The sequence below is a fragment of the Macaca nemestrina genome, chromosome 11 (genome assembly GCF_043159975.1).
Source record: "Macaca nemestrina isolate mMacNem1 chromosome 11, mMacNem.hap1, whole genome shotgun sequence".
Lineage (NCBI taxonomy): Eukaryota > Metazoa > Chordata > Mammalia > Primates > Cercopithecidae > Macaca > Macaca nemestrina.
The window spans coordinates 100913420-100929694 of record NC_092135.1 but is presented as its reverse complement, the minus strand read 5'-3'; the positions used below and the strand labels follow the sequence as shown (position 1 = coordinate 100929694).

At 40.1% G+C, this 16275-nt stretch overlaps 2 protein-coding genes across 7 annotated transcripts in view; one reads left to right on the top strand and one right to left on the bottom strand.

Annotated features, from left to right (window-relative positions):
* The window catches only part of LOC105468284 (calcium responsive transcription factor), an 86274-nt gene extending 80562 nt beyond the window's left edge, over positions 1–5712 (bottom strand). For 2 of the 6 annotated variants that reach the window (XM_071073202.1, XM_071073205.1), the window contains exons 1-2: positions 4840–5468; positions 272–435 (exon numbers count right to left, since the gene is read on the bottom strand). Coding sequence is in view for 2 of the 6 variants with exons in the window: in XM_071073205.1 (XP_070929306.1) it covers positions 272–313 (42 nt within the window). In the remaining 4 variants the exon portion in view is untranslated. Of the gene's footprint in view, positions 1–271; positions 436–4839; positions 5470–5632 lie in introns of those variants that run through there. The other 4 variants (XM_071073203.1, XR_011609985.1, XM_071073206.1 and 1 more) reach the window with 4 other exon arrangements.
* A 77-nt stretch (positions 5713–5789) lies between these two features.
* The window catches only part of LOC105468068 (WD repeat domain 12), a 40045-nt gene continuing 29559 nt past the window's right edge, over positions 5790–16275 (top strand). Inside the window, exons 1-2 of the mRNA XM_071073221.1 lie at positions 5790–6524; positions 10202–10296. Of these exons, the coding sequence (XP_070929322.1) occupies positions 6484–6524; positions 10202–10296 (136 nt within the window). The 5' untranslated portion in view covers positions 5790–6483. The remainder of the gene's footprint in view (positions 6525–10201; positions 10297–16275) is intronic.

Genomic DNA, 16275 nt, shown 5'->3' with positions numbered 1-16275 from the left:
CGATGTAAATGACGAGTTGATGGGTGCTGACAAGTTGACGGGTGCAGCACACCAACATGGCACACGTATACATATGTAACAAACCTGCATGTTGTGCACATGTACCCTAGAACTTAAAGTATAATTTTAAAAAAAGGTTTTTTCCAACTGATAAACATAAATTGAACAAAATATCTTATACAAAGGGTAATTTGACTTTTTAAATATGTAATAGACAATAGTTAACTTTTTAAAATAAAGTTGTTACTTTCAATTAGTTAAAAAACATTACCTTCAGATAGTGGGTCAGGTTTAAATTCCAGGCCTCAAGCATTCTACTACCCCCAGAAATGTCCTTTCTTGTCCACCGAAGTTCTTTCTTTTGGGGCACTAAATCATGATAGCTGTAGCTTCATTTATGTGAAAGCTTTAACTGGGTCTTCACAGCAGCATTTTCTGTGTAATGAGAAGGTATTTAATGTATATTTTATTTTTCCACACATAAAGAAATACATTAGATTTTGTTATGAAGGTTTTATTTTAAAATAACCATTATCAGCCTGGTGTGGTAGAACCATCAATTGACTCAGTTGAAAAGAACTAAAGACAAGGACTGACTTTACAGATAACTGCATGTATCTTGGGACAGATGACAATCTGTGCCTGTTTCCTTGTCTAAAATGAGGGATTTGGAATATTTAAATTCTCACATATTATAACTATCACTGAAACAAAGATGTCTAGCAAATTACATTTTCATCGATGAAAATATTTACTATTACAGCATCTTTTGGAGCCACAAGAAGCTTGAAAATAAAAGCTCTTCTCCCTATACCCTACCTCCCAAACCCTAGAATTGACTGGCTTATTTCTTAAGCAAGAAGTATTACAATTAGATAAAGAGAGCAAAAAAGAAAATATTAAATATGGAGCCTAAAGTTAATGATTGGATTTCAGAAAACACACTAAAGCTTTACATTTTGCTGGCAAATTGTTTTCTAGAATGTTTTGTTATCACATGTAAAAAGTGGATTTTATCTTATACCAAAAGTAAAGATTGGAAAGCATCTGTAAAATTAGTAGCTCACTGTTTTTATTTTAGGAAGAAAAGGCTTTTTGTTGTTTTTATACCGTGAATGTATGGCAGAGGGGTAGAGATTATTCAGATTGTTGTCATATCTCTTTAAAGGACCATACTTGGGCCATTGCTGTTGTGATCTTATTCAACAGCAATTCTATCAGTTCAAAATTTTGGAAGTAATTTCTTATGTGTAATATACAAAAAAAAAAAAGGTCTTAGCATCCAATCATGTTGTTGAGTATCCTTCATAGACTTCTGTGTATTAAAACATTATTGTTAAAACCAGTAATCTGAGAATAAATCCCCAAACAGGATAATTAAAGAGAAAGCAGCTTGAAGTTGAGTTTAATTCCAGATATCTTGGTTAAGATCCTAAGATGTAAAACATCTTTAAATCTATTCATTATCAGCGCCAGATCTTAACTACATTAAAAAATATTGCTTGGCTGGGTGCCGGTAGCTCACACCTGTAATCTCAGCACTTTGGGAGGCCAAAGTGGGCAGATCACGAAGTCAAGAGATGGAGACCATCCTGGTCAACATGGTGAAACCCCATCTCTACTAAAAATACAAAAAAAAATTAGCTAGGTGTGGTGGTGCGTGCCTGTAGTCCTAGATACTACGGAGGTTGAGGCAGGAAAATTGCTTGAACCTGGGAGGCGCAGGTTACAGGGAGCCAAGATCGCACCACTACACTCCAGCCTGGCGACAGAGCGAGACTCTGTTTCAAAAATCAATAAATCAATAAATAAATATTGCTCAAAAGTACTTTAGAAAATAAAATTTACCTCATCTTTTAGAGGTAGGTAAATGACATTCCTTTTATAGTATGTACAAAATTACTATGAATTGGTGACAAAAATGAAATCAAGACTAATTCACAAATATTTTAATAGGATAATTTATTTTTAAAGGATCAGTTTATAAAGTTATGCTAAACATCGAAATTTAAATGTATGCCAATATATATAAACAACCTACATTAATTTTTAAATTTTCTGCTGGATGCAGTGGCTTATGACTGCAATCCCAGCACTTTGGGAGGCTAAGGTGGGTGGATCTTGAGGTCAGGAGTTGGGAGGCCAGCCTGGCAAACATAGTGAAATCCCGTCTCTACTTAAAAAAAAAAAACAACCAAAAAACAGGCCAGGTGTGGTGGCTCATGCCTGTAATCCTAGCACTTTGGGAGGCCGATCAGATGGATCAGAAGGTCAGGAGATCGAGACCATCCTGGCCACATTATGAAACCCTGTGTCTACTAAAAATACTAAAAATTAGCTGGGCGTGGTTGCGTGTGCCTGTAATCCCAGCTACTTGGAAGGTTGAGGCAGGAGAATCGCTTGAACCAGAGAGTCAGATGTTGCAGTGAGCCAAGATTGCACCACTGCATTCCAGCCTGGCAACAGAGCCAGACTCCATCTCAAAAAGAAAACAACAACAACAAAAAATACAAAAATCAGCTAGGAGTGGTGGCAGGAGCCTGTTATCCCAGCTATTGAGGAGGCTGAAGCATGGATCACTTGAAACCAGAGGCAGAGGCTGCAGTGAGATGAGATCATGCCACTGCACTTCAGCCTGGGCAACAGAGCAAGACTCCATCTCAGCCAGTGCAGTGGCTCACGCCTGTAATCCCAGCACTTTAGGAGGCTGAGGTGGGAAGATCACGAGGTCAGGGGATCGAGACCATCCTGGCCAACATGGTGAAACCCCGTTTCTACTAAAATACAAAAAATTAGCCAGGCGTGGTGGCAGGCACCTGTAGTCTCAGCTACTCGGTAAGCTGAGGCAGGAGAATCACTTCAACTCGGGAGACCAAGGTTGTAGTGAGCCGAGATGGCGCCACTGCACTCCAGCCTGGCGACAGAGGGAGACTGAAAAATACCAAAAATCCACAACAAAAAAAAATCCCTCCATCTCAAAAAAAAAAAAAAAAAAAAAAAAAAGCACTTTTTAATTTTCAGGGAAAAAAAATCTAAGGCTGGTGTTCACAATGCCAGTTTTATTTATGGTTTTTTCTCCCTATAAGTTTCCCTGTAATCCATTTCTACCCATTTTTTACTTTGCACAAACAAACTTCTTTTTACCTCTTTGCTCTTTGAGAGTTGTTTTTTTTTTTTTGAAATCGAGTTTTGCTCTTTTCGCCCAGGCTGGAGTGAAATGGCGGTATCTTCGCTAATCGCAAACTCCACCTCCCGGGTACAAGCGATTCTCCTGCCTCAAGTCTCCCGAGTAGCTCGGATTATAGGCAGCCGCCACCACGCCTGGCTAATTTTTGTATTTTTAGTAGAGATGGGGTTTCACCATGTTGGCCAGGCTGGTCTTGAACTCCTGACCTCAGCTGATCTGCCTGCCTCAGCCTCCCAACGTGCTGGAATTAGGCTGCTCTTTGAGAGCTTTACAAATTTATTTAATCCTTACAATGACTCTGAGGTAGATCTTTTTTGTCTCTGTTTGTAGACAAGAAAACTGGAACTGTCAAGAAACTTGCTTAAGATAGAGTGCATTAAGTTTGGATTCATAACCAAACTGGAAAAAAAGAAAAACACAAAAAACAATTAGGACTCCAGAGCCCTACAGAGTCTTTGTATCCTACCATACTGTGGCATTATATGGATATAAAACAAGAAACTTTAAGAGAAATGTATTTTCCAAACTGTGGTTCTCCAGATAACAATGTGTCTCCATGAAGACCATATAGTAAATACATCTCATAAAAAATGATTACCAACCAAAAGCTTACAATTAATGTTCCAAGTAAAGAAAAAGACTCAAAGTAAAAGCATCAGCTATCCCAGGTACTGCTTGGAGGCAACACCAAACATGACACATAAATCATTGTTGGAAAAAACTGTAAAACATAATGCTGGGTATTTACTTATATTGAATGCTAAAACTAATCTTTCCTTAACTAAAGGTCTCCGTCAAATGAAAAATATATTTTAGTCAAGTCAGGACTTCTGTTTTGCAAACTGAAAGTCTTACATTATTAAGCATATATTCAGGTTCTTTATTTTCCTGATCTTAATTTTCAATTCAAATTAAGATCAAACTATATTGACTCTGTCAGGTACTGTATATTCTCATTTTGATAAATTTCAAATTAATGATAAAAATGAATTAACCTGCTGATCAATTATATTTTATATATATTTTAACCAATGATATATTATCAATAAGTACAGATTCAATGGCAAGATTTCATTAAGAAAGCGTTTCAAGCTTCAGGTGCCCATGACTTATTTAATGTGTAAATCCTCACCACTACAATAACCACATAGTTAAACGACCATCACTTCCATTAGCAAGCCCAAGCCTAATAAGTGATCTCCTGGACTTCAGCACAGAGGTTTTCTAATTTTATTCCTCCACTCAATGTGGCTATTCTCCCTTACCCATTCACGCTGGCAAAGCTTCTAGTTAAACTGGAATTGGTAACTATTATGATAATAATTTAACATATACTGAGTGCTTCCGATGCCGCAGTTAATTCTTACAGTTGATAAAAGTGTGGCACAGAAAGGTTAATCAAGTAGCAGAGGCAGGATTTGAACCCAGGAATTCTGGTTCCAGGGCCCGCATTCCGACCGACAAAGGTGAGTAAACTGAAGAGTCCTACTTTTATTGTCATTGCTCTCTAATAAAAATTGTTTTCTTCCAATTGTTTAAATCTCTTCTCATTCTCTATTTAAATATTAGGAGTTTATTTAAACATGAGGCGTCTACCTTACAGTAGGACATCTTTAAACAACGTAAAAAAGGAAAGCTTTAGTTGTCTTCACCTGCACACATACCGCTCTGCCCACAAATTTTGCAATCCAGTTCTGCCTGATTCTAAACTGCTTGTCTCTTGAAGCGAATGCCTTAAAAAGTGACATTGGGATCAGGATAGTTATCTCCATCCATCCTCCCTCAGAAACACAACTATATTAGAGTAATTCTTGGGAATATTGAAAACAAGACATAGGCCTTTGGGTAACTTCAGGACAAAAAAGGCAAAAAGTCGGGGAGAAGGTGTGGGAGGATGATTTTCTCCTTCTAAACATAAGGTATAAAAGGGCTCAGAAAGAGAAACAGAACCCTAAAAAGCAAGGTGCGGGTAGGCGTGAGGGACCACACATTGGGCGCTCTCCCCAAGGGGTCCCGCTCCTTCTCCGCGGCGATGGCGCGTCCTTGGGCTCAGCAACCCTCCTCAAGACACCTAACCTCCTCCTTCTCCAGCCTGTCCCTCTGCGGCCTGCGAGCCCCGTCCCAGGCCGGGGGTCGGAAGCCCTGCCATGTAGGACCCCGAAAAGGCTATCCGGCTTGGCGCGGAGGGCGCGGCCAGTGACCGGCTACGGCTGGGGGCGGGGGCCGGCAGTTGCTGGGAGCTTCGGCGGGTCAGGAGGTGACGGGAGGAGGAGGAGGCAGGAGGAAGAAAGGGGGGGGGTTGGGAGGTAGCGTCTGGTAGGTCTGCGCAGACAGCGCTGCCAAACCTCTGACTCCTCCAGTCCTGCCGCCGCCAATAGCCCCACAAGGCGAGATGGGAAGTCCGCCGGAGCAGAGGGGAGAAAATTCAAAACGAGTCTACTCAACCTCGTCTTGGCTCCGAGGCCCCGCCATGGAGACCAGCATAATGCGCAGGCGCACCCCACCGGGAACGCGCAGCGCAGTCCCACTAGAGTAAGACCACTGTCGGCCACCGTCGACCGTTTCCTCTCCCATTGGTTCTTTTTTCGTATTTCCGCCTCTCTCCTCTCTCTAAAACCCTCAGTTAGAGGCGAGACTTAGGAAAAATCTCTGCAGAGTGAGATCTGGTTGGCAATATGTATGAGAAAAAAAAAAAAAAAAACTGGCAAGGCGTTAGTCAAGAAAAGCTGAAGACAGAGGAAATTTGATATCTGGCTGGAATCTGGAGGATTTAATGCAAATAAGATATTCTGAGGGCAGCGTGGCAGTAAAAGACTACAATTCCCAGTGGTCACAGCGTTTGAGAAGCTATGCTTTCTGAGACTTGTAGTAACTAGGAGCTGTGTTTGAACTACCCAGGCTCAGGACAGCCTCTTGAAAAAAAAATTTTTATTAATAAAGCGGATTTGAGTGGGATCTTTTTCCTAATCGATAACAGGCCCACATGTATGGGAAGAATTCTAACAATGATTAAAGGGACATGCTACCTTTAAGAATATGCTTTTCTAATCGATGACTCCTAAATCTAGGAGTAGGTAGTCGATGTTTGTGGTCTGGCCGTCTGTAGAAGGGCAGCCTCGTGCTTTCTGCGGAGGAGACTGGAGGAGAGAAAGCAGAGTCCAGGCTTAGACTGCAGCTCCTCGCTTACCTGTGCAGTCTAATTTTGAGCTACCTCTTTGTAGTCGTGCAAGACAGGAGCTCCCTGTTGTGGGTCTGCTAACCGACGTTTCCGTGGGCAAGTCGTGTGTGTACTCGCCATGGCTCAGCTCCAAACACGCTTCTACACTGATAACAAGAAGTAAGTAAGCGTTCCACCCTTCGCTCCCTTCCCCAGTTCCTTTCCGACCACCCCTTTGGTATGACCTTGCGGATCCCTGGTTGTTTCTGCTGTCATCCCCACCCTTTTTTCTGAGATTACCTCCTTTCTAACCGGCTTCGCAGGTTCTATATAATTTGAATTGTGAGTGTGGAGGAGACTGAAGGGCTTCAGGTTTGCTTTCTCAATGAAACATTTTATATGTGTAATTTAAAATGAACAGTGGGCCTTGTCGCTATAGGGTGTCTGCTAGTGGTGGTTCACAGTTTTTGAAAACATGTCTTTTTTTTTTTTTTTTTTTTGAAGTAGGTGATAGAATATGCTTTCTAAACCAGGTTAGAAAGTGGAGCTCTGACCATGGGGTTATGGTAGAGTTGGTTTTTGATAAGTATGAAATCGATTTAGTTACTGATTTATTTTTATATATACATGTATATACTATAAATACATTATATACTTTATCATGTATTTATATATAAGTCGCATTAATATATAAACGTAAACATATTTACCATTTTTATATATCTATATAGGTATATAAACATTTTAACCAGTGGTCTCAAGGTCTGTTAGCATTCATTCGAAAACTAATTATATGCTGCCTTGTGTTATATATTGCATTGTTAGTTTTCTTTGTGTTTGCCTGGTCTCTTCCAACTATATTGGAAGTCTCTTGAGGGCAGGGACTATATATTAAGCTTCTTGGATTGGCTGAGTCAACAAAAAATGTCACATTTTTTCAGTGAAAATGATAATACATATTTGTTGTGTTAATAAGCTAAAGTTAGCCATAAACTAGGAAACTCCTACCTGAGTTATACCTGTGGTTTTGTTTGTAGCTTTAGGAGAGCTAGTAAATAATCTTCTCTCCTCTTGTATTGTTGCTGAAAGTATACGTAAATCGTATCATCAATGCACCTGAGTATATGTACTTATATACAGAGCCTTAATACTTCTCTAGGAATGTGGTGATGCATTAACATAACCACTGTGTATTTTAATTGAAAGAAGGTTTTTTTTTTTTTCTTAAAATAACATTTTTTGAAATATTTGGGGCTTTTGTTTGTTTGTTTGTTTTGGTTTTTTGGAGACAGAGTCTCACTCTGTTGCCCAGGCTGGACTGCAATGGAGGGATCTTGGCTCACTGCAACCTCCGTCTCCCGGGCTCAAGTCTTCCCACCTCAGCCTCCCGAGTAGCTGGAATTACAGGCATATACCACCAAGCCTGGCTAATTTTTGTATTTTTAGTAGAGCCAGGAATTTGCATTGGTGGCCATGCTGGTCTCGAACTCCTGGCCTCAAGTGATCCGCCCACCTCGGTCTCCCAAACTCCTGGAATTACAGGCATGACCCACAGCGTCCAGCCTTGAGATAATTGTTGATTGACATGAAGTTGTAAGAGATAATAGGCCACAGTGTTTTAACCCCTGAAATGAATGGATACATGTCATATGTGTGTTTGAATTTAGGCCCTCCAAAAGGTTAAAAAACGTAGAAATTAAAATTCTTTGCAGGGCGCTGTGGCTCATGTCTGTAATCCCAGCAGTTTGGGAGGCCGAGGAAGGCAAATTGCTTATCTCAGAAGTTTGAGACCAGCCTGAGCAACACGGTGAATCAGGAGTTTGAGACCAGCCTGAGCAACATGGTGAAACCCCGTCTCTACCAAAAATATAAAAACTTAGCTAGGCATGGTGGTGCCCACCTGTGGTCCCAGCTACTTGAGAGGCTGAGGTGGGAGGATCGCTTGAGCCTGAGAGGCAGAGGTTGCAGTGAGCCAGGATCAGTTCAACTGTACTCCAGCCTGGCAAACATAGTGAGACTCTGTCTCAAAAAAAAAAAATAAATAAATAAAATTCTTGCTTTTTCTTTTTGCTTAATATTTTGGTCAGTAAAATGGTGTGGTGGGGGGCTAATATAATTGTCACACACACAAGAATATACATATATGTGAATTATATACATAAATGTATAGCTATAGCCTTATTGCTTAAAGTGTGGTTTGAGGATCATCAGCACCATATTTGCAGAGTTGTGCAACCATCAATTTTAGAACATTTTTCATCATCCTTGAGCTGTTTATTAAATAATACCCTCAGCCCTAGGCAACCACTGATCTGCTTTCTAGCTCTGTAACTTTATCTCTTCTGGACATTTTGTATAAATGGAATCATATAATGTGATCTTTTGTGACTGGCTTCTTTCACTTACTATGATTTTTAAAAAATAGTTTAATTATGTCATAGTATATATTAGCACTTCATTCCTTTTTATGGCCAAATAATAGGCTATTAAATGGATGTACCATGTTTTTCCATTCATCAGCTGATGGGCATTTAGGTTGTTTATACCTTTTATCTATTATGAATAGTTGTTATGTGAACACTCATGTACAAGTTTTCGTGTGGATGTATGTTTTCATTTATCTTGCATATATACTTAGAAGTGGAGTTTTTGGGTCAGATGTAATTGCATGTTTGACTTTTTGAGGAACTGCCAGACTGTTTTCCAAACCAACTGCACCATTTTACATTACTGCCAGCAATAATCAGGGTTCCAGTTGCTCCCTATTTTCACTGACACTTGTTATTAGCTGTCTTTTTAATTATAGCACCCTAGTGGATGTGAAATTATATTTCATTGTGTTTGATTGGCATTTCCCAGATGACTAGTGATGAGCGTTTTCATGTCCCTATTTGGCCATTTAAAAAATTGTGTTGTCTTTTTATTATTGAGTTGTAAGTGTGCTTAATATAGTTTAGATACAAGTTCCTTATCAGACACATGATTTGCTAATATTTTCTCACAGTCTCTCTTATAAGAGTCTTCTAATCTGCCTCCTGTCATGTGTTCCTCTGTTTCAGTGTCCACTGTGCAGCCAGAAACATCTAACTAAATAAAATCTGATGATATTTCTAATTTGCACTGCTATGATAGTTCTTCATTGCCTGCAAAAAAAAAAGTGAAAATGATTTCACATGATATTTAAAGCATTCCATGTGTATCTCTTTAGCCTTTGGTCACTTTAGAGCAAAATCAGACTTTCTGGAAATGGCTGGTTGGGCAGTTTAACAACTCCTAGCTATTGTTTTGATGTTCTCCCTGCTTTCCTGCACACTGCTTCTTCCAGCCTACCCTTCCCTCACCTGGCAAAAACTCACTTCTCTTTTGAGACAGGGTCTTGCCGTGTCACCCAGGCTGGAGTGCAGTGCAGTGGTGTGATCTCAGCTCACTACAACCTCCACCTCCTGGGCTCAGGCAGTCCTCCCACTTCAGCCTCCCAAGTAGCTGGGACTACAGGCACATGACACCATGCCTGGCTAATCACTTTTCTAAATGTAGCTTAACAGTTATCTTTTTTGTGCATCCTTTCAGGCTCTGCTCCCCTGCCCTCCTTTTCTATGGTTAAAATGACCTGTGATGTCTTTGTTCTCTTTATACATGTCACCTAATGACGTTGTTCTTATATGACTTCATTCTATTTGATTACCAGACTTCAGCCTCTTCTTAGAACAGAGATCATGTTTTAATTCATTTTTGTTTACAACATGTAGCAAAATGTCTGGAATTTATTTACCCAATAAATGTATGTTGAATTCGTAAAAGCATATTTGTTCAAATATCTGTAGACTTGATCTTGACATATCATTTCCTTTTTATAGATATGCTGTAGATGATGTTCCCTTCTCAATCCCTGCTGCCTCTGAAATTGCTGACCTTAGTAACATCATCAATAAACTACTAAAGGACAGAAATGGTGGGTATATATATGCTTAGGAGAGGACACAATGCCACTGATTACTCTAAAATGCATTACGTTTTTAGTTCCTTTTTTGGCCTTATGATACTGTATGAATTTTGTAATGGTAAAATTTGTAAGTTATAAAGTGCAGGTGCTTCTGCTGGATAATACTGTAAATACTGCTTTGAAAGAAAAGTTTTCAGAAAAAAATGTTTCTGTTTAACCTGTTTTTAAGGCAATGTGGATATATGGTGGTTGTAGTTAAGGAATAAAGATTTTGGTATAAAGTTGTAATATAGAGGTAATCAAGACATTGTTCTACAGAGGACTGAGTTATGTAGGCATAAAGCAAGCGTTTTAGTGCTTAGGCCCCACCTGCTAGTGAAGCACAAAGCAAAATGACAATATCAGTATTTGAGTGTTTAGTGTAATATCAAAATGCCAGTATGAATACCAGTATTTTATTTTTTGTGTCCAGAATTCATTTTAAAAAAGGGTATAACAAAACACACAAGAATATAAAACATTTAAAAGATACAAATATTAAGTATATACTGTTGTACTAATATATTTACCCATTAAGTTAATATGAACAATGTATGTAAAAATATAAATGAAATCAGATTGGCTATGAGTTAATAATTATTGAAGTTTGTAGTCCCAGCACTTTGGGAGGCCGAGGCGGGTGGATCACGAGGTCAGGAGTTTGAGATCAGCCTGACCAACATGGTGAAACCCCATCTCAACCTAAAAATACAAAAATCAACTGGGCGTGGTGGCACATGCCTGTAATCCCAGCTACTCAAGAGGCTGAGGCAGGAGAATAGCTTGAACCTGGGAGGCGGAGGTTGCAGTGAGCCAAGATCGTGCCATTGCACTCCAGCCTGGGTGACAGAGGGAATCTCAAAAAAAAAAAAAAAAAAGAAAAAATTGTTAAAGTTTGTTGATAGGTGTAAGGAGGCTCATTATATTATTTTCTGTATCTCATTGTAGTTTTGATTGATATTTCTGAACTTTTCCATATGTATGAAATTTTCTATAATAAAATATTTTTTAAAAAGTAAAGAAACATTGCATAAAATAGAGAAAATTTAAACATGAAACATTAAGCAATTCTCCTGCCTCAGCCTCCAGAGTAGCTGAGATTACAGGTGCCCGCTACCACTCCTGGCTAATTTTTTGTATTTTTAGTAGAAATGGGGTTTCACCATGTTGGCGAGGCTGGTCTTAAACTCCTGACCTGAGGTGATCCACCCTCCTGGGCCTCCCAAAGTGCTGGGATTACATGTGTGAGCCACCATGCTAGCCAGAGGCAAGTGTATTTTTATGCAGACATTTCCAATGCTGCAGAGCTCTTCTGACTCTACCCTAGTTGGAGGAATGGGGAGGTAAGAGTTATACACTAATGTGTAGTATTTTCCCCATCTTCATCTTCAAATAATCACATAAGTTTTTTGTGAAATTTGAGATGATGTTTTCAAGCAACTTTATTGGCTTGGGGTGGGGGAGGAGGAGACAGGGTCTGCAATATTTTTATTGCTAGCAAGTTACCGTTCAGTATTCAATATTCAAGTATATTTACATAGCATTTCCTGTTAATTCTTGTCTTTGTTTTCATCATGGATATATAGAGATTCCGCTGCATAGTTACCTTTATGAATTTCAAAACTGTTATATAGTCTATTTGTTGAAAAAGTCTTTGAACTAGAATAAGAAATACTCTTTTTAATTTTTGTAGGTACATGGTAGGTGTATCTATTTTTGAGGTACATTACATATTTTGATACAGGCATATAAGGTGTAATAATCACATCAGGGTAAATGAGATATCCATTACCTCAAGCATTTATCCTTTGTGTTACAAACAATCCATTTATACTCTTTGTTATTTTTAAATGTATAATTAAATTATTGACTATGGTCACCCGGTTGTGCTATCAAATACTAGATCTTATTTATTCTTTCAATTTTTTGTACCCATTAACCATCCATTCCCACTTGACTCTCATTTCCCCCACTACCCTTCTCAGCGTCTGGTAACTATCCTTCTACTCTGTATCTCCGTGAGTTCAATTGTTTTAATTTTTAGCTCCCACAAATAAGTGAGAATATGCAAAGTTTGTTTTCTGTGCCTGGCCTATATCACTGAACATAATGACCTCCAATTCTACCCATGTTGTTGCAAGTGACAGGATTTCATTCTTTTTTATGGCTGAATAGTACTCCATTATGTAGAAGTACCGATATCCTGATTTCTTTACTTTTGAGTATATACCTAGCAGTGCTATTGCTGGATCATGTGGTAGCTCTATTTTTAGTTTTTTCAGGAATCTCCAAACTGTTCTCCATAGTGGTTGTACTAATTTACATCCCCACGAAGGTTTATGAGGGGTCCCTTTTCTCCGTATCCTCACCAGCATTTGTTATTGCCTGACTTTTAAATAAAAGCCATTTAGGCCGGGCGTGGTGGCTCACACCTGTAATTCCAGCTGTTTGGGAGGCTGAGGTGAGTGGATCACAAAGTCATGAATTCGAGACCAGCCTGGCCAACATGGTAAAACCCCATCTCTACTAAAAATTCAAAAATTAGCTGGGTGTGGTGGCAGGTGCCTGTAATCCCAGCTACTCGGGAGGCTGAGGCAGGAGAATTGCTTGAACCCGGGAGGTGGAGGTGCAGTGAACCGAGCTCATGCCACTGCACTCCAGCCTGGGTGACAGAGCAGGACTCTGTCTTATGGGGGGAGGGGGGAAGCCATTTTAACTGGGGTGAAATGATATCTCATTGTAGTTTTGATTTATATTTCACTGATGATCAATGACGGTAAGCACCTTTTCATATGCCTGTTTGCCATTTGAATGTTTTCTTTTGAGAAATGTATGTTCAAACCTTTTGCCCAACTTTTAATCAGATTATTAAATTTTTTCCGACAGAGTTTTTTGAGCTCCTTATATATTCTGGTTATTAATCCCTTGTCAGATGGGTAGTTGGCAAATAATTACTCCCATTCTGTGGGTTGTCTCTTCACTTTGTTAATTATTTCCTTTGCTGTGCTTTTTAACCTGAGGGGATCCCATTTGTCCTTTTCTGCTTTAATTGCCTGTGCTTGTGTGGTATTACTCAAGAAATTTTTGCCCAGACCACTGTCCTGGGGAGTTTCCCCAATGTTTTATTGTATTAGTTTCATAGTTTGAGGTCTTAGAAATATTTAAGTCTTTAATACCTTTTGTTCTGATTTTTGTATATGGCAAGAGATAGGGGTCTAGTTTCATTTTTTTGCATATAGATACCTAGTTTTCCCAGCACCATTATTGAAGAGACTGTTCCCCAGTGTAGGTTTGAAATCACTGTAGATGTGTGGATTTGTTTTGGCTTCTCTATTCTGTTCCATTGGTGTATGTGTCTGTTTTTATGCCAGTACCATGCTGTTTTGGTTACTATAGGTCTGTAGTATAATTTGAAGTCAGGTAATGTGATTCTTCCAGGTTTGTTCTTTTTGCTTAAGATAGCTTTGGCTATTCTGGGTCTTTTGTGGTTCCATGTAAATTTTAGGGTTTTGTTTTTTTTTTCTGTGAAGAATGTCATTGGTATTTTGATAAGGATTACATTGAATCTGTAGGTTGCTTTGGGTACTATGGACATTTTAACAATGTTAATTCTTCCAATCCATGATCCTGGAATATCTTTCCATTTTTTTGTGTCCTTTTCAATTTCTTTTTTTCTTTTTCTTTTCTTTTCTTTTTTTTTTTTTGAGACGGAGTTTCACTCTTGTTGCCCAGGTTGGAGTGCAATCATGTAATCTCAGCTCACTGCAACCTCCACCTCCTGGGTTCAAGGGATTCTCCTGCCTCAGCCTCCTGAGTAGCTGGGATTACAGGTGCCTGCCACCACGCCCAGCTAATTTTTGTATTTTTAGTAGAGACTTGGTTTCACCATGTTGGCCAGGCTGGTCGCGAACTCCTGACCTCAGGTGATCCACCCACCTCAGGCTCCCAAAGTTCTTGGATTACAGGCATGAGCCACTGCATGCAGCCCTCTTCAATGTCTTTCATCAATGTTTTATAGTTTTTGTTGTAGAGATCTTTCACTTCTTTGGTTAATTCCTAGGTATTTTATTTGTGGATTCTGTAAGTAGAAATACTTTCTTGGCCGGGCGCGGTGGCTCAAACCTGTAATCCCAGCACTTTGGGAGGCCAAGATGGGCGGATCACGAGGTCAGGAGATCGAGACCATCCTGGCTAATACGGTGAAACCCCGTCTCTACTAAAAAATACAAAAAACTAGCCGGGCAAGGTGGCGGGCGCCTGTAGTCCCAGCTGCTCGGGAGGCTGAGGCAGGAGAATGGCGTAAACGCAGGAGGCGGAGCTTGCAGTGAGCCGAGATCAGGCCACTGCACTCCAGCCTGGGTGACAGAGTGAGACTCCGTCTCAAAAAAAAAAAAAAAAAAAACAAACTTTTCTTGATTTCTTTTTCTGATTGTTCGCTGTTAGCATATAGAAACGCTACTGATTTTTGTATCATGCAACTTTACTGAATTTATCAGTCCTAATTGGTTTTTGGTAAAATAAAGATTATACCAAATATAAGATTATATCATTGATTTTCCCAAATACAAGATCAAATCATCTGCAAACAAGGATAATGTGACTTCTTCCTCTCCAATTTGGATGCCCTTCCTTCCTTCCTTCCTTCCTTCCTTCCTTCCTTCCTCCCTTCCTCCCTTCCTCCCTTCCTCCCTTCCTCCCTTCCTCCCTTCCTCCCTTCCTCCCTTCCTCCCTTCCTTCCTTTCCCTCCCCTCCCTTCCTCTCCCCTCCTTCCCCTCCCCTCCTTCCCCTCCCCTCCTTCCCCTCCCCTCCTTCCCCTCCCCTCCTTCCTATCTGATTGCTCTAGCTAGGACTTCCATTGCTGTGTTGAATAACAGTGGTGAAAGTGGGCATCCTTATGATGTTCCAGATGTTAGAGGAAAGGCTTTTGGTTTTTTTCCCCATTTAGTATGGGGGTCTATTATATATGACTTTTATTATGTTGAAGTATGTTTTCTATACCCAGTTTTTTGAGGGCTTTTATCATGAAAGGATGTTGAATTTTATCAAATGCTTTTTCAGCATCAATTGAAGTGATCATATGCTTTTTGTCTTTCATTGTGTTGATATGATGTATATATTAGGGTTCTTTAGAGGGACAGGACTAATAGAATAGATGTATATATGAAAGAGTTTGCTTTTTTGTTTGTTTGTTTGTTTTGAGACTCTCTGTCACCCAGGCTAGGGTGTAATGGCACAATCTCGGCTCACTGCAACTTCTGCCTCCCAGGTTCAAGCAAGTCTCCTGCTTCAGCATCCCGAGTAGCTGGGAGTACAGGCACATGCCACCAAACCTGGCTGGCTAATTTTTGTATTTTTAGTAGAGACGGGGTTTCACCATGCTGGCCAGGCTGGTCTCGAACTCCTGACCTCATGAGGCCACCCACCTTGGCCTCCCAAAATACTGGGATTATAGGCGTGAACCACTATGCCCAGCCAAAAGGGAGTTTATCAAGGAGTATTGACTCACACAATCACAAGGTGAAGTCCCACAATAGGCTGTCTGCAAGCTGAGGAGCAAGGAAGCCAGTCCCAGTCCCAAAACCTCAAAAGTAGGGAAGCCGGCAGTGCAGCCTTCAGTCTGTGGCCGAAGACCTGAGAGTCCTGGCAAACCACTGGTCCAAGAATCCAAAAGCTGAAGAACTTGGAGTCCAATGTTTGAGGGCAGGAAGCATCCAGCACAGGAGTAAGATAAAGGCTTGAAGACTCATCCAGGCCAGACTAATCCTTCATTATTCCTCTGCCTCTATTTATCCTAGTCATGCCAGCAGCTGATTAGATGGTACCTACCCAGATTGAGGGTAGGTCTGCCTCTCCCATTCCACTGACTCAAATGTTCATCTCCTTTGGCATCACCCTCACAGACACATGCAGGAACAATACTTGCATCCTTCAATCCAATGAAGTTGACAC